Consider the following 22,438-nt stretch of genomic DNA (forward strand, 5'->3'; position numbering starts at 1 on the left):
GATTTATACTCCAGTATAAAGGTGTCAGTTCTTAGCAGTTAGTAGAGCAGATGGAAGGTTTTAGTTGCCACCACGAAGATGGGGGAGGTAACTTCTTTAGCTGTGCGTCCGTGGACATATTTCCACGTACACGAGCGCCGCTCAGAGGCTGCAGTGGCCTGTCTCCAGACGGGTCACACGAGTTTCACGCATGGTTACCTAATTTCCCAAGAAACACAACCACTTTGTGATGACTAGTTAGTTCCCCTTACAGTCGGACATTTTCTGGTGGAGAGTACCAGACTGGTGAAAATGCGGGAGTGATACCTTTTCCGTTGTCGTAGTGTAGATGGGACTTTACAGATGGCCCTGATTCTTAGAGACAGGGTTCTCTTTCTGGGACATGAGATCCTCATGTTAGTGGAGACGGCTGGTCTTGTGAACAAATTATAGACTTCCTTTTAAATGTCTTTATTCTAACTATATTTATTAGTAATATCGTTGCACTGGGAGAAGCTGGCGTCAAGTGAGAAAGACACATAACAAACGACGTTGGGTCCTGGAGCTTGGGTCAATGGGGTCTTGGGCACATAACAAACAACATCAGATATCTGGGTCAGTGGGGTCAGTGTCTTGGGTAAGAAACAAACAACGCCAGACGCACTGCTCTGTATCAGTGGGGTCAGTATCCACTTGATTTAATTCAAACCAATGTATTAATACATTAAAATACTAGCCCTCTCTTTTCTAACACTTGATAGTGCATCCCATGTCCTTCTATATGTTCACTCCTACCATATATATATATATATATATATATATATATATATATATATATATATATATATATATATATATATATATATATATATATATATATATTGTGGTATACTCTACCACGGAACCAGGTGCCTGCCTCTCAACTCGTGGCGCTGCCACGTGTATAGCTTGAGGCATACTGGATACGTGACCTCTAGCAGGCTACCAAGCCGATAACGAGGGGTGGAGTTCCATCGAGCTTCAGTCTCCTCCAAGGGTCGCTACAGCTCTGAGGTCGCCTTGGCATACGCTGGGAGCCTCATATACACTCGAGAGCGGTGGTAAGAGTTACACCAGTGTTACACACCAACACACACACACACATAAACACACACACACACACACACAAACACATTTATATTTATTTTATATTATGTATATGTAAAGGTGTTTATTTTTGTAATTTGTATCTATATGCATTTACTAACTTGGCTTAAGTTATTAACTGAACCAGTCTTTTAAGTTATTCAGTCCAGTTCAGATTGCCACTCCTTGTTACTTACTTTTACTTACTTAAATAATCTTCAATTTTGTATTGTTACTTAATTTAAGGGTTAACTTTAAGATATTAAATAGCACTTAAAATGTCTCCTTTTCTCTTTTCTTTTAACCCTTCCATTGTTAGTGTGAGCAACACCCCTTCATGGTCCATCCCCTAGAGTTCAGTGTATGCTCACACGTAACAATATATATATATATATATATATATATATATATATATATATATATATATATATATATATATATATATATATATATATATATATATATATATATATATCAGGAGGAGGCAGTAGACACCTGCCGAAACGATAATTACTCCCAGTGAGGTCTAAAACACTGTTCAGGGGGTGCTGTGAACTTATCATTAAACTCAGCTGTGACCTCACTGAACGTTTCCCTTTGTGTCTCACAACACAAGGGGGCAGTCACAGCCTGCCTTCTAAGGACAACTCTCTCCTTCCACACAAAACTACAAGCACCTAATAACACACACACCCTTCACTCAAAAATTTTAAAATTATGGCGACTCCTACACCAGCCTCGGAGTCCCCATCTGGGGAGGGGACCATAAATGTCCCCAGGTCGGACTGCCTTTCCGTCGACGACCCTAAGTGTCTTGACACCCCCTTCAACTTTTTCTTCATTAACTTCTGCAACATTCGCGGTCTAAGATCTAATTTTTAATCTGTAGAACACCACCTCTCCTCTTCTAAACCTCATCTTCTTTTCCTCACTGAAACTCAGGTGTCTGAGGCAACTGACAGTAGCCCCTTTTCTGTTCCCTCCTACTTCCTCTATCCTCATTTTCGATCCAAAGCTGTATGCTGCGTTTATGTGCGCAATGACTTAACCTGCTCTCGTGCCCACGCTCTTGAATCTTCCGAGTTTTCCACCATCTGGCTATGACTACAAAGTCATTCTCATACTAAATTTATCTGCGCTGTATACCTCTCACCTAACTCCTCTGACTATAAGAAATTCTTTGACTACTTAACTTCCAAAGTGAAGCACATTCTGACCCGCTTCCCTTTTGCAGAGATCTCCATTCTTGGAGACTTCAATGTTCACCACCAGCTTTGGCTTTCCTCTCCCTTCACTGACCATCCTGGTGAACTAGCCTACAACTTTGCTATCCTTCATGACCTAGAGGAATTGGTGCAACACCCTACTCGTATTCCTGATCGTCTTGGAGATACGTCCAACATTCTTGACCTTTTCCTGACCTCTAATCCTTCTGCTTATGCTGTCACCCTTTCTTCTCTGTTGGGCTCCTCCGATCACAATCTCATATCTTTATCTTGTCTTATCACTCCAATCCCTCCTCAGGATCCCCCTAAGCGAACGCGCCTCTGGCGTTTTGCCTCTGCTAGTTGGGGGAACCTGAGGAGGTATTTTGCTGATTTTCCTTGGAATGACTACTGCTTCCGTGTCAGAGACCCGTCTTTGTGTGCTGAGCGCATAACAGAGGTGATAGTGTCTGGCATGGAGGCGTACATTCCTCACTCTTTTTCTCGTCCTAAACCTTCTAAACCTTGGTTTCACACAGCTTGTTCTCGTGCTATACATGATAGAGAGGTGGCCCACAAAAGGTACTTAAGCCTTCCATCACCAGAATCTCATGCACTTTATATTTCTGCCCGGAAACATGCTAAGTCTGTTCTCCAACTAGCCAAAAACTCCTTCATTAACAGAAAATGTCAAAACCTTTCAAGTTCTAACTCCCCTCGTGATTTCTGGCATCAAGCCAAAAAATATCTCCAATAACTTTGCTTCTTCTTCTTTCCTTCCTCTACTTCAACCAGATGGCACCACTGCTATCACATCTATTTCTAAAGCTGAACTCTTTGCTCAAACCTTTGCTAAATACTCTACCTTGGACGATTCTGGGCTTGTTCCTCCCTCTCCTCCATCCTCTGACTACTTCATGCCACGTATTAAAATTCTTCGCAATGATGTTTTCCATGCCCTCGCTGTCCTAAACCCTCGGAAGGCTTATGGACCTGATGGCGTCCCTCCTATTGTTCTCCGAAACTGTGCCTCCGTGCTTGCACCTTGCCTAGTCAAACTCTTTCAGCTCTGTCTGTCAACATCTACCTTTCCTTCTTGCTGGAAGTTTGCCTACATTCAACCTATTACTAAACAGGGTGACAGTTCTAATCCCTCAAACTACCGTCCTATTGCTTTAATTTCCTGCTTATCTAAAGTTTTTGAATCTATCCTCAACAGGAAGATTCTTAAACATCTATCACTTCACAACCTTCTATCTGATCGCCAGTATGGGTTCCGTCAAAGCCGCTCTACTGGTGATCTTCTGGCTTTCCTTACTGAGTCTTGGTCATCCTCTTTTAGAAACTTTGGTGAAACTTTTGCTGTTGCTTTCGACATATCAAAAGCCTTTGATAGAGTCTGGCACAAAGCTTTGATTTTCAAACTACCCTCCTACGGTTTCTATCCTTCTCTCTGTAACTTCATCTCAAGTTTCCTTTCTGACCGTTCTATTGCTCCTGTGGTAGACGGTCACTGTTCTTCTCCTAAATCTATTAACAGTGGTGTTCCTCAGGGTTCTGTCCTGTCACCCACTCTCTTCTTATTATTAATTAATGATCTTCTAAAACAAACTTCTTGTCCTATCCACTCCTATGCTGATGATACCACCCTGCACTTTTCCACGTCTTTTCATAGACGTCCAACCCTTCAGAAGGTAAACATATCACGCAGGGAAGCCACAGAACGTCTGACTTCTGATCTTTCTAAAATTTCTGATTGGGGCAGAGCAAACTTGGTATTGTTCAATGCCTCAAAAGCTCAATTCCTCCATCTATCAACTCGACACAACCTTCCAGACAGCTATCCCCTCTTCTTCAATGACACTCAACTCTCCCCCTCTTCTACACTGAACATCCTTGGTCTATCCTTTACTTATAATCTGAACTGGAAACTTCACATCTCATCTCTAGCTAAAACAGCTTCTATGAAGTTAGGTGTTCTGAGACGTCTCCGCCAGTTTTCTCACCCCCCCAGCTGCTAACTCTGTACAAGGGCCTTATCCGTCCATGTATGGAGTATGCTTCACATATCTGGGGGGATTCCACTCATACTGCTCTTCTAGACAGGGTGGAATCAAAAGCTTTTCGTCTCATCAACTCCTCTCCTCTAACTGACTGTCTTCAGCCCCTCTCTCACCGCCGCAGTGTTGCATATCTAGCTGTCTTCTACCGCTATTTTCATGGCAACTGCTCTTCTGACCTTGCTAACTGCATGCCTCCCCTCCTTCCTCGGCCTCGCTGCACAAGACTTTCTTCTTTCTCTCACCCCTATTCTGTCCACCTCTCTAACGCAAGAATTAACCCGTATTCTCAATCATTCATCCCTTTCTCTGGTAAACTCTAGAACTCCCTGCCTGCTTCTTTATTTCCACCTTCCTATGACTTGAATTCCTTCAAGAGGGAGGTTTAAAGACACTTATCCACCAATTTTTGACCACTGCTTTGACCCTTTTATGGGACTGGCATTTCAGTGGGCATTTTTTTTTATTAAATTTTTGTTCCCCTTGGCCAGTATCCTTTCTATATATATATATATATATATATATATATATATATATATATATATATATATATATATATATATATATATATATATATATATATATATATATATATATATATATATATATCATATCAACAATTTAACCTGCAATCTTTGTTGCTTTTAATGTTTTTTAGTAACGCTATGTGACCGCGATGTTGCGGCGCTATAACCTAAATAAGTCTTTCAAACTTCACTCTTCATTTTTGGAAATATTAGGAAACTCATATGCTACATATACTCTGTTTACACTAACACAAACCAGTAATCGTTCTGGTTTATGTTGAATCCACACTACTTTTGATTGGTCTTTCTGTGTCACATTTACTCCAATGTTCACACCAAGCGACACGAATATGGACCAAGGCAAGTCAAGGCGATTAAATATTAAATTAATTTTTATTTATTAATTTATTTCATCAGTCACCATGACTATTTTCAAAGGCTACAGAAATTATTATTTCTCAAAAGTGGGTGTCCTGTTAAAAATGAAATAATCTTGTTAATCTGTCTCTAGTACCGTAAAAGACACATTTCAAAATCTGTGTAACTTCAGCTAGAGATTTTGAAATTACTAAAGGTACAGCACAGAAGCAATTTAGGTTATGGACGTCCTGATCAATTTAAGGTAAACATTTATAATACCTCCTTGTCATATTACTCCTCTTTCCCCCAACAAGCTTAGGAGGCCACTGGAGGATTTTTTTTTTTTTTTTTTGTGGGGATAAGAGGCAGTGAACAGGAAAAGCGGTGCCTTAGGATGGAAGAAGTCAAATTGACCCAGATTTTAATATTCATGCAAATGTGTAAGTATGAGACGCCAAATATATATATATATATATATATATATATATATATATATATATATATATATATATATATATATATATATATATATATATATATATATATATATATATATATATATATATATGGCGTCTCATACTTAGGCAGAAGGAGGCAGTAGACACCTGCCGAAACGATCATTACTCCCAGTGAGGTCTAAAGCACTGTTCAGAGGGTGCTATGAACTTATCATTAACCCCAGCTCTGACCTCACTGAACATTTCCCTTTGTGTCTCACAATACAAGGGGGCAGTCACAGCCTGCCTTCTAAAGGCAACTCTCTTCCACACAAAATTACAAGCACCTAATAGCACAGACACCCATCACTCAAAAATTTTCAAATCATCATGGCGACTCCTACACCAGCCTCGGAGTCCCCATCTGGGGAGGGGAGCATAAATGTCCCCAGCTCGGACTGCCTTTCTGTCGACGACCCTAAGTGTCTTGACATCCTTCTCAACTTTTTTATTTATTAATTTCTGCAACATTCGCGGTCTAAGATCTAATTTTTAATTTGTAGAACACCATCTCTCACCTTCTAAACCTCATCTTCTTTTCCTCACTGAAACTCAGGTGTCTGAAGCAACTGACAGTAGTCCCTTTTCTGTTCCCTCCTACTTTCTCTATTCGCATTTTCGATCCAAAACTGGATGCTGCGTTTATGACTTAACCTGCTCTCGTGCCCAAAGTCTTGAATCTTCGGAGTTTTCTACCATCTGGCTACGACTAAAGAGTCAGTCTCAACTAAATTTATCTATATCGTATACCTCTCACCTAACTTCTCCGACTATAAGAAATTCTTTGACTACTTAACTTTCAAAGTGGAGCATATTCTGACCCTCTTCCCTTTTACAAAGATCTCCATTTTTGGAGACTTCAGTGTTCACCACTAGCTTTGGCTTTCCTCTCCCTTCACTGACCACCCTGGTGAACTAGCCTTCAACTTTGCTATCTTCCACGACCTAGAGCAATTGGTGCAATACCCTACTCGTATTCCTGACCATCTTGGAGATACGCCCAACATTATTGACCTTCTCCTGACCTCTAATCCTTCTGCTGATGCTGTCAACTTTTCTTCTCCATTAGGCTCCTCCGATCACAATCTAATATCTGTATCTTGTCCTATCGCTCCAATCCCTTCTCAGGATCCCCCTAAGCGAAGGTGCCTCTGGCGTTTTGCCTCTGCTAGTTGGGGGGACCTGAGGAGGTATTTTGCTGATTTTCCTTGGAATGACTACTGCTTCCATGTCAGGGACCCGTCTTTGTGTGCTGAGTGCATAACAGAGGCAATAGTGTCTGGCATGGAGGCGTAAATTCCTCACTCTTTTTCTCTTCCTAAACCTTCTAAACCTTGGTTTAACACAGTTTGTTCTCGTGCTATACATGATAGAGAGGTAGACCACAAAAGGTACTTAAGTCTTCCATCACCAGAATCTCATGCACTTTATATTTGTGCCCGAAACCATGCCAAGTCTGTTCTCCAACTAGCCAAAAACTCCTTCATTAACAGAAAGTGTCAAAAACTTTCAAGATGTAACTCACCTCGTGACTTCTAGCATCTAGCCAAAAATATATCCAATAACTTTTCTTCCTCTTCTTTCCCTCCTCTATTTCAACCATTCTATTCCATGCCCTTCGGAAGGCTTTTGGACCTGATGGGGTCCCTCCTAGTGTTTTCCGAAACTGTGCCCCCGTGCTTGCACCTTGTCTAGTCAAACTCTTTCAGCTCTGTCTGTCAACATCTACCTTTCCTTCTTGCTGGAAGTATGCCTACATTCAACCTGTTCTTAAAAAGGGTGACCGTTCTAATCACTCAAACTACCGTCCTATTGCTTTAATTTCCTGCCTATCTGAAGTCTTTGAATATATTCTCAACAGGAAAATTCTTAAACATCTATCTCTTCACAACTTTTTATCTGATCGCCAGTTTGGGTTCCATCCTCTTTTACAGATTTGGTGAAACTTTTGCTGTTGCCTTGGACATATCAAAAGCTTTTGATAGAGTCTGGCACAAAGCTTTGATTTCCAAACTACCCTCCTACGGCTTCTATCCTTCTCTCTGTAACTTCATCTCAAGTTTCCTTTCTGACCGCTCTATTGCTGCTGTGGTAGACGGTCACTGCTCTTCTCCTAAATCTATTAACAGTGGTGTTCCTCAGGGTTCTGTCCTGTCACCCGCTCTCTTCTTATTATTAATTAATGATCATCTAAACCAACCTTCTTGCCCTATCCACTCCTACGCTGATGATACCACCTTGCACTTTTCCACGTCTTTTCATAGACGTCCAACCCATCAGGTGGTAAATATTTCACGCAGGGAAGCCACAGAACGCTTGACTTCTGATCTTTCTAAAATTTCTGATTGGAGCAGAGCAAACTTGGTATTGTTCAGTGTCTCAAAAACTCAATTCCTCCATCTATCAACTCGACACAACCTTCCAGAAAAATATCCCCTTTTCTTCAATGACACTAAAGTGTCCCCCTCTTCCACACTGAACATCCTCGGTCTGTCCTTTACTTATAATATGAACTGGAAATTTCAAATCTCATCTCTAGCTAAAACAGCTTTTATGAAGTTAGGCGCTCTGAAACGTCTCCGCCAGTTTTTCTCACCCCCCAGCTGCTAACTCTGTACAAGGATCCGTTCATGTAAATAGTATGCTTCATATGTCTGGAGGGTTTCCATTCATACCGTTCTTCTAGACAGGGTAGAATGAAAAGCTTTTCGTGTCATCAACTCCTCTCCTCTAACTGACTGTCTTCAGCCTGTCTCTTATCGCCGTAATGTTGCAGCTCTAGCTGTCTTTTACTACTATTTTCATGCTAACTGCTCTTCTGATCTTGCTAACTGCATGTATCCCCTCTTCCCGTGGCCTCGCTGCACAAGACTTTTTTTTCTTTCTCTCACCCCTGTTCTTTCCATTTCTATAACGCATGAGTTAACCAGTATTCTCAATCATTCATCTCTTTCTCTGGTAAACTCTGGACCTCCCTGCCTGCTTCTGTATTTCCATCTTCCTTTGACTTGAATTCCTTCAAGAGGGAGGTTTCAAGACACATATTCATCAATTTTTTTGACTACTGCTTCAACCCTGAATTGGGACTGGCATTTCAGTGGATTTTTTTTTTATTGTTTTTTTTTGCCCTTGGCTTGTGTCCTTCCTATAAAAAAAAATAATAAAATATATATATATATATATATATATATATATATATATATATATATATATATATATATATATATATATATATATATATATATATATATATATATATATATATATATATATAAATGAATAAATAAATGAAATGTTTTGAAAACAGGTGAAATTTCTACCTAACCTAACTTTACCTAACCTAACTTATCCGAGTGCTTCGCCACACCGGACTACCATGAAGGACACAAATCTAACCTAATCTAACCTTACCTAACTTAACTTTACCTAACCAAATCTAACCTAACCTGGGGCTCTGCCCCCTTTGACCCATTCTTATGGACACTAATCTAACCTTACATTACCTAACCTCACCGGCCTATCTTCAACGGACTGGCATCTGAAATAATCCTTCTGGGAGGCACGTTTGATTTCAGCGTGGATTGGCAACAAAGGTTCATAAGAAAAAAAATAAATAAATAAAAAAATGCCCACTGAAATGACAGTCCCATAAAAGGGTCCAAAGTGGTAGTCAAAAATTGAAGGATAAGTGTTTTGAAACCTCCCTCTTGAAGGAATTCAAGTCACAGTAAGGTGGAACTACAGAAGCAGGCAGGGAGTTCTAGAGTTTAATATATATATATATATATATATATATATATATATATATATATATATATATATATATATATATATATATATATATATATATATATATATATATATATATATATATATATATATATATATATACACACGCAATTGAACTTTCCTTATCGTATCACTTGTAGCAGACTTAATATTAATCTTAAGAAGCACATCATTGTCTCGTTTAGACCTCGACATCAGTATCATGTCAGGAGAGTGCAGCCGCAAAAATATACGACAGTACATACATTCCATCGCCATCCTTTCTCAAGTTTACGGTCAAGATATTACACCACATTTCAGAATATACAGGTGATATTTTACACGAGTTTTATTTCTTTTATTTATTTATTGATTTGTTGATTGATTGATTAATTTGTTATTTTTTTTTATGTATCATTTGTTTTACAGGCATTCATTTTAACATGACTTGAAATATAATTAATTTATGTTTTTTTTACACAGTTTTCAGTTTGGCACGGTCCAGCCCATCTACTCATTCGCGCTGCGCAACGTAAATATTAAGGGATTTTTTTTTTTTTTCCAGCTTCCTTCTCTGCATTTTTTTTTTTATTACTTCAGCTTGTATATTTTACATTACAAATAATAAACAAGGATGAACTGTTAGCGTTCATATTGTTCACTTAACATATATATTAGTTTCAAGGTCACATCTCTAAACTACGTTTCCCAAGTACATTTGGTGTTTATTTTATACGATTTATGTTTGCACGATCTCTGCAAGTCACACATATCTTGTAAACCGAGAGGCGCCTGCATGTCCCCTTTAAAAGTGACGCTCATAAATACTTTTCATACTTGAATTTATTTTGTAGTGTATGAAAAAATGCGCAGAAAAAAAAGAAATAAGATAGTAATAAAGATACTCGTCTTTGTTGCCAAACAACAAAATATTGTGGTAAATGCAACACGTATAAATACTCGTAGGAAATGTATTCATCTACATCACAATACAGCCAACAGTATACAACAATCCAGAAATGCAATACACACTCATTCAGAACAAAATTTGACGAAAATTCAACGTGATCTACACTTATGCAATTACAGTTGAAATGACATTTAAAGCAAACGTAATATAGCAATACACTGGCAAAGGTACCTAAATATACAATCGGATAATTGAGAGAACAAAAATACACTAAAATACAATAAAAATATGCTCACACAACAAAGTACAAAAATAAGTACACTTGGATAGAACTGAGTAGAATACAGTTAAGAGCACCTAAAAATACGTCAAATTGTCACCAAAAGTAACTAGAATATACTTCATTAAATTATATGTTTATCTTAAATAAGAACATATATATCTTAAATAAGATCTGTATATCTTACATAAAAATTATAATCATAAAAAAGAGAAAACATTACCTTTAACATAAAAATAAATAAATGAATAAAAAAAAAAAAAACATAAGAACATAAAAAGATAAGATATAAGGAAAGCTGCAAGAAGCCATCAGGCCAACAAGTGGCAGTCCCTGTAAGAAACATACCTACTTATTTCCACCAATCATCTCCATCAATATATCTGTCTAATCTTCTCTTCCCTAATGACTCAGCACTAACAACTTGATTACTGTGTTCTTTCCATTCATCTACCGCTCTATTTGAGAACCAACTCCTTCCTATCTCTTTTTTAAACCTAAATTTTTCAAGCCCGAATCTGTTATTTTTTGTTCTATCCTGGTTACTGATCCTAAGAATTTTGCTTACTAACCTCTTTTTATAACTCTTATACCACTAAAAGGCTGCTATCAGGTCCAGTGTTAACCTACGTCTCTCTAAAAAATGTAAATTTAACAGCTTCAGTCTTGCTTCGTAAGGAATATTCCTCATCCCCTATATCCTTTTAGTCATTCCCCTTTGTACTGATTCTGGTAGACCTATATTCTTCCTGTGATATGAGTACCAGAACTGCACAGCGTAGTCTAGATGAGATTTGAACAGCACAACATGACTTCGGGACTTCTATATTTAACACTCCTAAAAAAAATTATCCCAATACCCTATTTGTCTTGTTCCTGGCCTCTATACATTGCTTTCTTAGACTGAGTTCAGAACTAACTATAACTCCTAAATCTTTTTCACACACTCAACCTACCAGAGCTTCAATGTTTATTGTGTACCTACTGTTTGGTTTCCCTCTTCCTATTCAAAGTACTTTGCATTTGTTGATATAAAACTGCATTTGCCATCTGTCTGTCCATTCGTTCATCCTATTCAAATCTGCCTGCAAGGTTATGGCATCCGATTCTGAACTAATGAATCTACCTATCTTCGTGTCATTCCTAAGTTTACTAATATCACTACTAATTCCAAGATCCAAGTCATTGATATATACTGAAAACAACAATGTTTCTAATACTGATCACTGTGGCATCCCACCAATTACTTGACCCCACTCGGATTTAGAGCTGTTTATTACAACGATCTAACGCCTGTCGTTTAGCCACGACTTTATCAAGTATGACACCTTCCCATCTATCCCGTGTGCCCTAACCTTTCTCAGGAGCCTCTCATGGGGTACCTTATTAAACGCTTTACTAAAGTCCAGTTATAGGATGTCATAACTATAACCATTATCTGCCGCCTCGTAAACTTTATTGTAAAAACTTAGCAAGTTAGTCAGGCAAGACTTCTCCTTTGTAAAGCCATGCTGTGATTGATTTATCAAGTTATGTTTGTCTGAATGCTCCCTAATATTCCTCGCTATTATTGAATCCATTATTTTACCTACAAGACAAGTTAAGCTGACAGGTCTATAATTAGACGTTAAAGTTTTATCTCCTTTCTTAAAGATGGGTACAACATGCGCCTGCCTCCACATTACCGGTACCTCACCTGACTCAAGTGATTTGCTAAAGACAGAAACTAACGGTTCACTAATAACCTTGTAGTGTTCTCCACGCTAAGGACACGGATGCAAACACAGACCACAGTCTTGGGTTTATTGTTGGTGTATAGCAATACCCAGGCGAGCGGCTACGAATGTGCAAGACATAAGTCGAGGCGAGACTGACTGCTGCCTCGTGGGGTTCCCCCAGCTCCACGAGGATTAGCGTGGAGTGTCTAGCCGGCGGGCCAGTCACTACATTACCCCTCCTCCCCCACGAAACGAGAAACATAGGGAGAGACGACCCACAGGGCCGAGCTAGGCAGCGAGGGCAGTCCGGAGCAGGCGGCGAGGGCGGTCCGGAACAGGCGGCGAGGGTGGTCCGGAACAGGCAGCGCGGGCTGTCCGAAGCAGGCGATGAGGGCGGCCCGGAGCAGGCGATGAGGGCGGTCCGGAGCAGGCGGCGAGGGCGGTCCGGAGCAGGCGGCGAGGGCAGGGGCGAGCACCAGCGGCCGGCGTCGGGCGAGACAGGAGGTAGTACTAGTGCCCGAGCGGTCGGCTTCGGGCAGGGCGGGAGGTGTTGCCCGAGCGGGCGGCGTCCGGCGGGGCAGGAGGTGGTGCCCAAGCGGACGGCGTCGGGCGGGGGCGAGTCGGACGCGATGCAGGGACGGGCGGCGAGATGGCGCAACAGCGGGCGGCGTCGGGGCGGGATGGGAGGTGGTGCACGAGCAGGCGGCGGCGGGCCAGGGCAGGAAGTGGTGCATCAGCGGGCGGCTGGCCGGGGCAGGAAGTGGTGCATCAGCGGGCGGCGGCTGGCCGGGCAGGAAGTGGTGCATCAGCGGGCGGTGGCTGGCCGGGGCAGGAGGTGGTGCATCAGCGGGCGGCGGCGGGCCGGGGTAGGAGTTGGTGCACGAGCGGGCAGCGGCTGGAGGTGGTGCACGAGCGGGAGGCGTCGGGCGCGAGGTGGTGCAATGGTCGCCTCTTGTGCCGCCGCTAGTGCTGCGTAGTCCACGGGATGGGGGCGTGTACCCGATGCCACGCTGCGTGGTAGGGTGCCGTCGCCAGAGCGCGTATCAGCACACCATCCCAAACCGCTTCGAGATGAGGAAAACACCTGTCCACGTCAGGCGTGAAGGCGGGAACGTTAAGCATATCATATGTGGTCGCCATCGCGTGCCACGGCGTAACTCCGGGGTCATCAACTGTAGTGTTCTCCACGCCAAGGACACGAAGGCAAACACAGACTACAGTCTTGGGTTTATTGTTGGTGTAAAGCAATACCAGGGCGAGCGGCCACGGGTGTGCGAGACGAGAGTTAAGGCGAGACTGAATGCTCCCTCCTGGGTTCCCCCAGCTCCCAGGTGGTTGACCTGACCTGACTTTGAGTCTTGCCGGTCCCACACCGGGGAAGCTTAGCATGTTGGGAATCCACGAGGATTAGCGTGGAGTGTTTATTTGGCTGGCCAGTCACTACAACCTCTCTGCATTACTTAAGTACTATGAAATATATTTCATCTCGTCCTGGTGTCCTTAAGTTTTCAGCCTGTCTATCTCCTGTTCCACTATCTCCTTAGTTATGGTAATATATGTCAGCTTCTCATCCTCTTCTGCCCTAAACATCTGCTCACTGTTCGGCATTTCCTGCATGTTTTCCTGGGTGAAGACGTTAAAAAATAATCTTTCTGAATTTTACTAATCTCGTAGGAACTAACCAGCTTACCATTAAATGCTTGTATTTCATGGACATATTGTTTTTTCTATTCTTCGTCCTATATACCTGATAAAATCCTTTGGGATCCATCCTCGCCTGGCTGGCTACCTTTAATTCATAGCTGTTTTTTAGCTATCCTTTTTAACTTGACTGTCAAGCTCACTTCAGGAAAATATATTCATGGGATATTTTTGCTTTTACAATTTTTGTATTATCATTATTATTGTTGTTGTTGTTGTTGTTGTTGTTGTTGTTGTTATTATTATTATTATTAATATTGTTATTATTATTAATATTATTACTATTATTATTATTATTATTATTATTATTATTTTTATCATTTTCGTTGTATAATTTAGACAGACCATGATGCTAGTGAGCTGAAGGATGACCTAGAGAGGCTATATGAATGGTAAGTAAAATGGCAAACGTAGTCTAGCATAAACAAATATAAGGTCTTTAGAGTAGGTAGAAGTTGACACGTAGATTACATCCTTAATTATATCAGACTATGTTGGACAAAAAGTGAAAAAAAGGCTTGAGAGTACAGGTAAACTCAGATCTTGGGCCAAGGGAACAGTATGCCAGTCAAGATTCGTCACTAAGACAGTAAGAAACAGAAATGTACAGGTCATCCAGCTTTAGTTAGAGCACATCTGGACTAAACATTGCATTTTGGATACTACACTATGGAAAAGACATAGATTCTTTTGAAGCAGTGCAGAGGGAAAATGACTAAGTAGTTATGTGATCAGTGCCAACACGCTACGTAGTTTCAAGAGAACGTTTAATGTTGCACAGCATCCAGTCTCTGCAAGTGGGTGGGGGCACTCGACATCCAGGACAAGGCACTGTACTCCATACAAGGCCGTATCTGAGCCTTGTACAGTGTGAGGATGCCCCGGGAGTCGAGGTTTCCTGACATCCGACGCAGTGCAGAGACTCGCTGGGAGACCTGGTGGGCAACAGCAACAACATGGCGGTCAAAGCGCAGGCCGCAGTCCACTGTCATTCCCAGCAACTTGACGTGTTCCTGGAGGGGAAGTGTCTGGTCTCCAAAACTCAGACAGCCTGAGACGGCTGGGGAGCCAGCTGGGGACCGTGAGATGACCATGGCCTGCGTCTTTTCTGGAGCGAAGCTGACTTGCCAAGCCTCTCCCAACTCCATCATCAGCTGCCTATTCAGCTCTCTAACGGCTCGCTGAGTGTCGGAGCGGCAGTAGGAGCGGGAGAGACTTTAGTCGTCGGCGTATGCAAGCAGAGTCGGTATTTGCCGCAGGAGGTCATTGATGTACGAGTATATGTTCCACAGGATCGGGCCTAACACTGAACCCTGTGGAACTGAGGCCTGTATAGGTAACGGCTGGGATGCCTGTCCATTGATGACTACCCGGAGAGTTCTCCCCTGGAGGTAGTCCTCGAGCAGTGCAAGGAGGCTGCCCTGGATACCCTTGGCGCAAAGCTTTTTTACAAGCCCCGCGTGCCAGACCCTATCAAAGGCCCCAGCAATGTCCAGGGCCACCACAAGAGTATCCAGACCTTCGTCCAGGGCATCCTGCCACCCTTGGGAGAGGAGGGTGAGGAGGTCCGCTGTTGAGCGGCCAGGCCGGAAGCCGAACTGTCTGTCTGAGAGGAAGCGGTGCTCACTCAGGTGATGGCAGATGACACCTGCCACTACCTGCTCCAGCAACTTGCCCACCGCGGAGAGCAGCGAGATGGGTCTGTAGTTGCTGGGCTCAGACTTTGAGTTCTTCTTGTGGGCTGGTACCACTCGCGCCTCCTTCCATATAGAGGGCCATCTGTGCTCCATCAGGCAGGCCCTGAAGACGCTGGTGAGAGGACCTGACAGCTCACTGGCGCAGCGTTTGAGGAGCCGCGTGCTGATGTCGTCCGGGCCGGTGGCTTTGTTCTCCTCTACTTCCCTCATTAGCCGCTCCACCTGTTCACGTGTCACCTGAACATCGGCGACGGTGTGGTCTGTTTCCTGAGGGAGATGAGGTGGACGTCTACCCGGATCAGTGACTGACATCTTCTCTGCGAAAAACTCAGCGAGTAGAGAAGCTTTGTCCTCACTGCTGGTGGCTGTTGTCCCGTCCAACCTTGTTAGTGGAGGAACAGTGTCACGGTGGCCTGTTCCTTGCTGCTCCTTGACAAGCCTCCACCAGGTCTTGTGGCCAACCCCTGAGCCACAGAGCTTTTGCCCTATGTCCTCTCGCTGCTGCCGTCTCGCCCACCTGCAGGTAGCTGTCACCCGTCTACACGTCACACGATGTTGGGCCCAGTTGTAGTGTGTTAAACGACGTTTGTACCTCACCCAGGCTTCGTGTTTAGCCTCAGCGGCCGCTCAGCATCGGTAACCAAACCAAGCAGGGTCACTAGGCCTAACGAGGTACCTTCTGCTGGGGACGTGTTGCTGCTGGAGGGCAAGGAGCTTGGTGGTGAGGGCTGGGGCCTTTTCCTCCGTGTTGCCTATCAGTAGGGCGTCCCAGTCCAAGCGAACGATGTCGTGTCTCAGGAATGCCCAGTCAACCTGCTCCCACAGCCAGATAATGCGCAGGGCGGCGGCCTCCCTCGCTATATCCGGCTTGACGCGTGCCAGCAAGGCATGGTGATCGGAGGTGCCCACCGTCCCCAGTTGATGGCAGACGATGCTGGAGTCAGAGAGATTTGTTAACACAGGGTCCAGCGACCCTCCCCTCTCATGTGTAGGGAAGGACACGTGGTTCGTCAGACCCTGCACCATCAGGAGGCTGTTTAAGGCATCCTCCTCCAGGTGGAAGTTTAGATCCTCCAGAATCATGACGTGGGAACACTTGTGCCGCTGTAGCATAGTGTCCATTTCTTCCGTCCTCTCTCTCTCTCTCTCTCTCTCTCTCTCTCTCTCTCTCTCTCTCTCTCTCTCTCTCTCTCTCTCTCTGAGAGTAGACAAAATAAGAATAAGAATAAGGAGGATGAACGAAGGAAGAAAAGAATAACAATAACAGTAAGAATAAGAATAAAGAGGATGAACGAAGGAAAAAAAAATAAGAATAAGAATAAGAATAAGATTAAGGAAAATCAGAGTAAGAAGAATAAAAAAAAGGAATATCATAACTTTCTTGCTAATTGTCGTAGAATTTTAAATCAAATATCATTTAAGTGAATATTTTCCAACATTTATTATGGTGAAACCAGAAATCTTCTGTCTTTTAGTTGCCCTGATAACGTCTTCAGTCAGAGAAATCTTCCGAGCAAAAAAAAAAAAAAGGCATGATACGAGGGAAGCCGTGAGAACTTTTATTGACCTCTCTCTCTCTCTCTCTCTCTCTCTCTCTCTCTCTCTCTCTCTCTCTCTCTCTCTCTCTCTCTCTCTCTCTCTCTCTCTTTTTCTCTCTCTCTCTCTCTTTTTATTTAAACATAGGTACATTATCACCCGAAGGCGCACTGCCATGTGCAACCTATTTTAGGGGTGTGACACAACACACAAATATAAATATAAAGATATACACATATAAATACATTTTTTTATGGCCTTATGCTAATATTGTTAGTAGGGGCGTTGGGAACGAGCCCCTACAGTGGTGTGCTGCTAACTTCACGTCCTGGGTATCCATCCCCCTGATATGAGGGACGGAGGACGCAAAGACATTCCACATTCTGGAGACTCGCCCCCTAAAGGTGCGCTGGTGTTGGCTGGAGCGGGAACGCGGCACTTCCACTGAGTCACCACTGGATAACACCGTTCTTGTGTCCCGCGAGGTGACTCTGGCTGCGGGGGGCAGCCGTAGTCCCACCAGATGTGGCAGACCCTGCACCTGTGTCTTGTGGAGCACCACAAAAGCCGCCACGTCCCTGCGGTGCTCTACCGTGTCGACGGGAGCCTCATGATGGGCTGGGGCACCTGCTGCTTCTACCAGTCGCAGCGCCCGTCGCTGGATGCCGTCGAGCTTGCTGATGTGTGTGGCAGCACAGGACATCCAGGAGAGGGCGGCATACTCCAAATAAGGCCGTATCTGAGCCTTGTAGAGCAAGAGCCTCCCTCTCCTGTCGAGCAAGCTGGCCACCCTCCTCAAGGAGGAGACTCGGTGGGAGGCCTTAAGGGCAATGTGTTTGATGTGGCGGTCAAACCGCAGCCCTCGATCCACCTCAACCCCCAGAATCTTGACGGACTACTGGAGTTCGAGAGGAAGGCAACCAAAGCGTAGACCTCCCTCCACTGCTGGCTCGGTAGCGGGGGATCGAGAGATTACCCTTGTCTGTGTCTTCTCCGGAGCAAAGGTCACCTGCCAGCGGGCCCCCACTACTGTATCACCCCAAGCTCCTGATTGATCTCTTCAGAAGTAGGCACACTTTCGTGTCGAGGGTAGGTACAGGAGAGAGTGCAATCGTCAGCATAAGCTGAGACCGCCGGTAGCTGTCGGAGAAGATCGTCCACGTAGGTGTTCCACAAGACTGGCACCGAGCCCTGTGGCACTGATGCTCTCACCAGGAGGGCCTCGGACGCTTGCCCATTGACAACGACCTGGAGGGTTCTTCCTTGGAGGTAGTCGCCAAGGAGCTGAAGGAGGTCACCCTGGATCCTCTTTGCCCTCAGATTTTCCAGAAGGCCTCCATGCCAGACCCTGTCGAAGGCGCCCGTTATATCCAGGGCCACCACAACAGTGTCGAGGCCGCCGTCAAGGGCGTCATGCCAGCCCCCGGTGAGGACCATGAGGAGATCGGAGGTGGACCGCCCAGGTCTGAGCCCAAACTGTTGGTCCGGGAGGAGGTAATTGTCCTGGAGGTGGCGACACACCACATCTGCCACCACCCTCTCGAACACTTTCCCCACCACAGCGGTCAAGGAGATGGGTCGAAAATTTTTTCGGTCAGATCTGGAGCTCCTCTTGTGTACGAAACTACCCGGGCCTCTTTCCACACTAAGGGCCAGGTATTTTCCCGTAAGCAGACAGAGAAGACTGTGGTGAGGGGGACAGCCGGCTTGCGGGCACACTGTTTCAAAACATGCGGGCTGATGTTGTCGGGACTGGTAGCTTTTTGCACATCGAGCCCCACAGCAGGCGCTCGACAAGCCCCTGCGTCACCTCCACCTTGGTGACAGTGTCTCTGCACTGCTGCTCCAGAAGAGGCGGTGACCTTTCAGGGTCGTCCACCTCCATCTTCCTGGCGAAAAGGGTGGCCAGCAGCTGGGCCTTGTCCTTGCTGCTGGTGGCCACCGTTCCGTCGGGCCTTGTGAGAGGAGGGACAGTGTCCTGACGGTTGAGACCCTGTTTGCCCTTAACAAGGGACCACCAAGTCTTGTTGCCCACTCCAAGGCCACCAAGCTGGCGCCGCAGGTCCTCCTCCCACCTCCCTACGGCCCACCGGCAGGTCGTCACCATCCTCTTGCAGGCCGCACGATGTAGGTCTTTGTTGCGCCGAGTGGGACTGCTTGTAGCGGAGCCACGCAGAATACTTCACCTCAGCGGCAACGCGGCAGCGGTAGCCAAACCAAGGCTGGTCTGTTGGTCTGGCGACGAGCTCCCGGTGGGGCACGTGTTACTCCTGGAGCGCCAAGTTGAAGGTTCGCGCTTGTACCTGCACTCCACCCTGCAGGATGGAAGGCCAGTCAGTCCTGTGCAGGTCTCGGTGAAGGGAGCCCCAGTCTGCCCTATCCCTTAGCCAAACTGTGCGAGTGGTGGCCTCGTGGCGAGCCACACCCATGTCCACCTGGGTCAGGACAGCATGGTGGTCAGAGCTGCCCACGAGACCCAGCTGGTAGCAGCTGAGTGTGTCCTCCTCCAGATAGGATATGACGGGGTCCAGGGTCCCGCCCTGCTCATGAGTGGGGAGGGTCACATGGTTCTTCAGGCCCTGCACCGTCAGGAGTTTCTCGTAGGCGTCGCGCTTCAGGTGGTGGTTGAGGTCGCCCACAAGCAAGATGTGTTGGCAGCGATGACTAACAAGGAGGACGTCTAGGGCCTCCGTGAGGTACAGGAGCGAGTCAGGCCCCTGGCGGGGGGGGGAAGGGGCAGTACATAGTACATAGCAGGAGGGCAGAGTGGTCGGCCAGCACAACCCAGAAGAACATCACCTCCAGCTGAGGCGGCGTGTCCACGTCGAGTTGTTGTGCCTACATTCCCTCCCTGAAGCAGACAACCACTCCACCTCCAGCTCTATCCTGTCGGTCTCTCCTGGGCCAGTGAATGTAGCTACCTATTTGGCCGAACGATGGCTCCACCTCTCCGTTCAGCCAGGTCTCCGTCACCACAACTGCATCTGCACCGTGTCGTAGTACACAGTTGTGGGTTAGGTCTCCGATGTTCGTTCGGAGACCACGTACATTGGCGGAGATAACCTTGAATTGGTGGCGGTAGCGGTCAAGCCTTACCATGTTGAAGGGAGTTGTGGTCAGGCCTGAAGGGGTGTGACAGGACTCAGTTGGGGGTACCGAAGACCAGGCAGGATCCATTGCCAGCCCTGGGTGTGGCCCCAGTTAACAGGCTGGGCTGAAAACGGGCGAGACTGCGGAAAGGACTACAAATGTGGTGTTATTGATGGGGAGGCAGCGGCCAAGTATCCCCCCTCCGCGAGGACCTGCTGTAGCAGTCGCTCCTGCCTCAGTTCAGCAGTCCTGGTGTGGCAGTCTTCAGTACTGTGGCCCTTCCGATTGCAGTACCGGCAAATCTGCATAGGTTTGGCTGGGGTCTTTCTCCTTAAGGAACCGGCCCCCTGGGTGGTAAAGGCTCCTCTGACCTCGCTGTCTCTTTTTCTTTTTTTTTATATATACTTTTTTTTTCCTAGTGGTGGTGTTGCTAGCGGTGCTCGTGGAGGAAGCCGGGACTGCTGAGGCTGGGGCTGGTGTTCCTGGGGAAGTCGGTAGTACTGCTGGCAAGGTATTGGTGTGGGTTTGGTTCTGTGTTACAGTACTGTGTGTCTGCGAGGTGGAGGTGTTTAAGCCGGAACTTTTAGGAAGGGAGACAAGTGTAGAGGAGGGTCGGAGTTGGGGTGGGGGTTCGGCCAACAAAGTACTGCTGGGAGTAGCCTCCGGTGGTGTTCGGTTGCCTGGCTGGGTGGGAGGGATGGCGAGTTAAGGGCGTGCCGCAGTTGTTTCGGCCTATCTGAATTCTACCAATCCCTCCAGCACTCAGAGCCCTGACAGACCTCCTCCCAGTGTCTGTCTATGGTCTCTGGCAGAGCACTGACTCCTTGTGCGCACGAGGCAACCTTTGCCTCACGTTGCTTGGAGGCGACGAGCCAGTCAGCGAGTCTGAGCGCTGACGCAAACACCTCCCTGTATTCTATGATCAGGTCCCTATCCTGCTGGAGGGACCTGAGGATAATATTTGTTCGAGAGGCTTCTTCTGTGAGCTTCTCAACCAAGGAGATTTATTAAGTTTTCTCCAGGTCTTCCCAGTGACTCCGTTCTGCGGCCTGTTCTTGATCTCCTCGGAGTGGCGGAGGGAGCGGGTGGGAGGATGGATTGGCCTCCCGGTCAACGAATGTCACGGGATCCTGTATGTTGGCTTGCTCCCTTCAGCAGCCCCGTCTCGGCACACCGGTAGACTGGATTGTCGCCCAGGCAACCGGTATGGCACAGATTAGGGCAACTGTCGTCTTCACAGCTGATGTGGGCAGCTTTCGATGTTGCCTTCCCACAAACAGCACACCACCTATGCGGGGTATAACCCGACAGGTTACGCCGTGCGATGAGTTGGTGCGCGGAAGAAGACATGCTGAAAGGAGGGAGGAGTGGTCAGATAGGTTTTTGGGTGGTGGCGAAGTGAGGATGAGGGTGAGTCAGGGTGATTCAGGTCGGGACATGGCACGGCAGGTATTTAATCCCTCATTGAGTGCAGCACAGCTGTGGGCTGATGTTCCGGGGGAATAGGGGCGCGGCGATGCACGGGAAACACCTGACGAACACCGCGCTGCCAGCACTGTACCACACCTATTTACTGCACCGTACACTGCACTTTCACTGCTTATGTATACTACGCTGCAACCTCGGTAGTGCTGATGGTAGAGGTGTAGTGAAGTGAAGAAGAAGAAGAAGAAAGAAAAAGAAGAAGAATAAGAAAAATGAAGAAGAATGAAGAATGAAGAATGAAGAAGAGGAAGAAGGAGAATAAGAATAATAATACGAAGAAAAAGATGAAAAAGGAGAAGAATGAAGAAGAAGAGGTAAGACAAGAAGTTTGATTTAGATTACTGATGAATAATAGGAAGAGAGTGGATGACAAGACAGAATCATGAAGAACACCACTGTTAATAGATTTAGGAGAAGAACAGGGACCGTCTACAACAACAACAATAAAACGGTCAGAAAGGAAACTTGAGATGAAGTTACAGAGAGAAGGGTGGAAGCTG

General features: G+C 45.6%; 2 protein-coding genes across 2 annotated transcripts; both read right to left on the reverse strand.

Annotated features, from left to right (window-relative positions):
• Positions 1 to 12,659: 12,659 nt before the first annotated feature.
• Positions 12,660 to 13,818, reverse strand: LOC135110015 (WAS/WASL-interacting protein family member 1-like). Its single transcript, XM_064022006.1, has 2 exons — positions 13,681 to 13,818; positions 12,660 to 13,439 (listed from the first exon to the last, which is right to left on the reverse strand). Exons 1-2 carry the CDS (start codon positions 13,816 to 13,818, stop codon positions 12,660 to 12,662), a joined length of 918 nt encoding a protein of 305 aa, XP_063878076.1.
• Positions 13,819 to 17,622: 3,804 nt separating this feature from the next.
• On the reverse strand, positions 17,623 to 19,470 carry LOC135110016 (uncharacterized). Its single transcript, XM_064022007.1, has 4 exons — positions 19,145 to 19,470; positions 18,402 to 19,047; positions 18,125 to 18,258; positions 17,623 to 18,040 (listed from the first exon to the last, which is right to left on the reverse strand). The coding sequence occupies exons 1-4, from the start codon at positions 19,468 to 19,470 to the stop codon at positions 17,623 to 17,625; spliced, it is 1,524 nt and encodes a 507-aa protein (XP_063878077.1).
• Positions 19,471 to 22,438: the final 2,968 nt, after the last annotated feature.

Source organism: Scylla paramamosain, chromosome 19, assembly GCF_035594125.1.
Source record: "Scylla paramamosain isolate STU-SP2022 chromosome 19, ASM3559412v1, whole genome shotgun sequence".
NCBI classification, from domain to species: domain Eukaryota; kingdom Metazoa; phylum Arthropoda; class Malacostraca; order Decapoda; family Portunidae; genus Scylla; species Scylla paramamosain.

Coding starts and splice junctions, on each gene's coding strand:
- LOC135110015 (XM_064022006.1), bottom strand. CDS start 13,818: ATGCTAAGCTTCCCCGGTGTGGGACCGGCAAGACTCAAAGTCAGGTCA. Junction 13,440..13,680: donor ACCCGTGGCCGCTCGCCCTG/GTATTGCTTTAC, acceptor CCTACCACGCAG/CGTGGCATCGGGTACACGCC.
- LOC135110016 (XM_064022007.1), bottom strand. CDS start 19,470: ATGGTGACGACCTGCCGGTGGGCCGTAGGGAGGTGGGAGGAGGACCTG. Junction 19,048..19,144: donor GGGCTTGTCGAGCGCCTGCT/GTGGGGCTCGAT, acceptor CCCTCACCACAG/TCTTCTCTGTCTGCTTACGG. Junction 18,041..18,124: donor TTGCTCGACAGGAGAGGGAG/GCTCTTGCTCTA, acceptor CACACACATCAG/CAAGCTCGACGGCATCCAGC.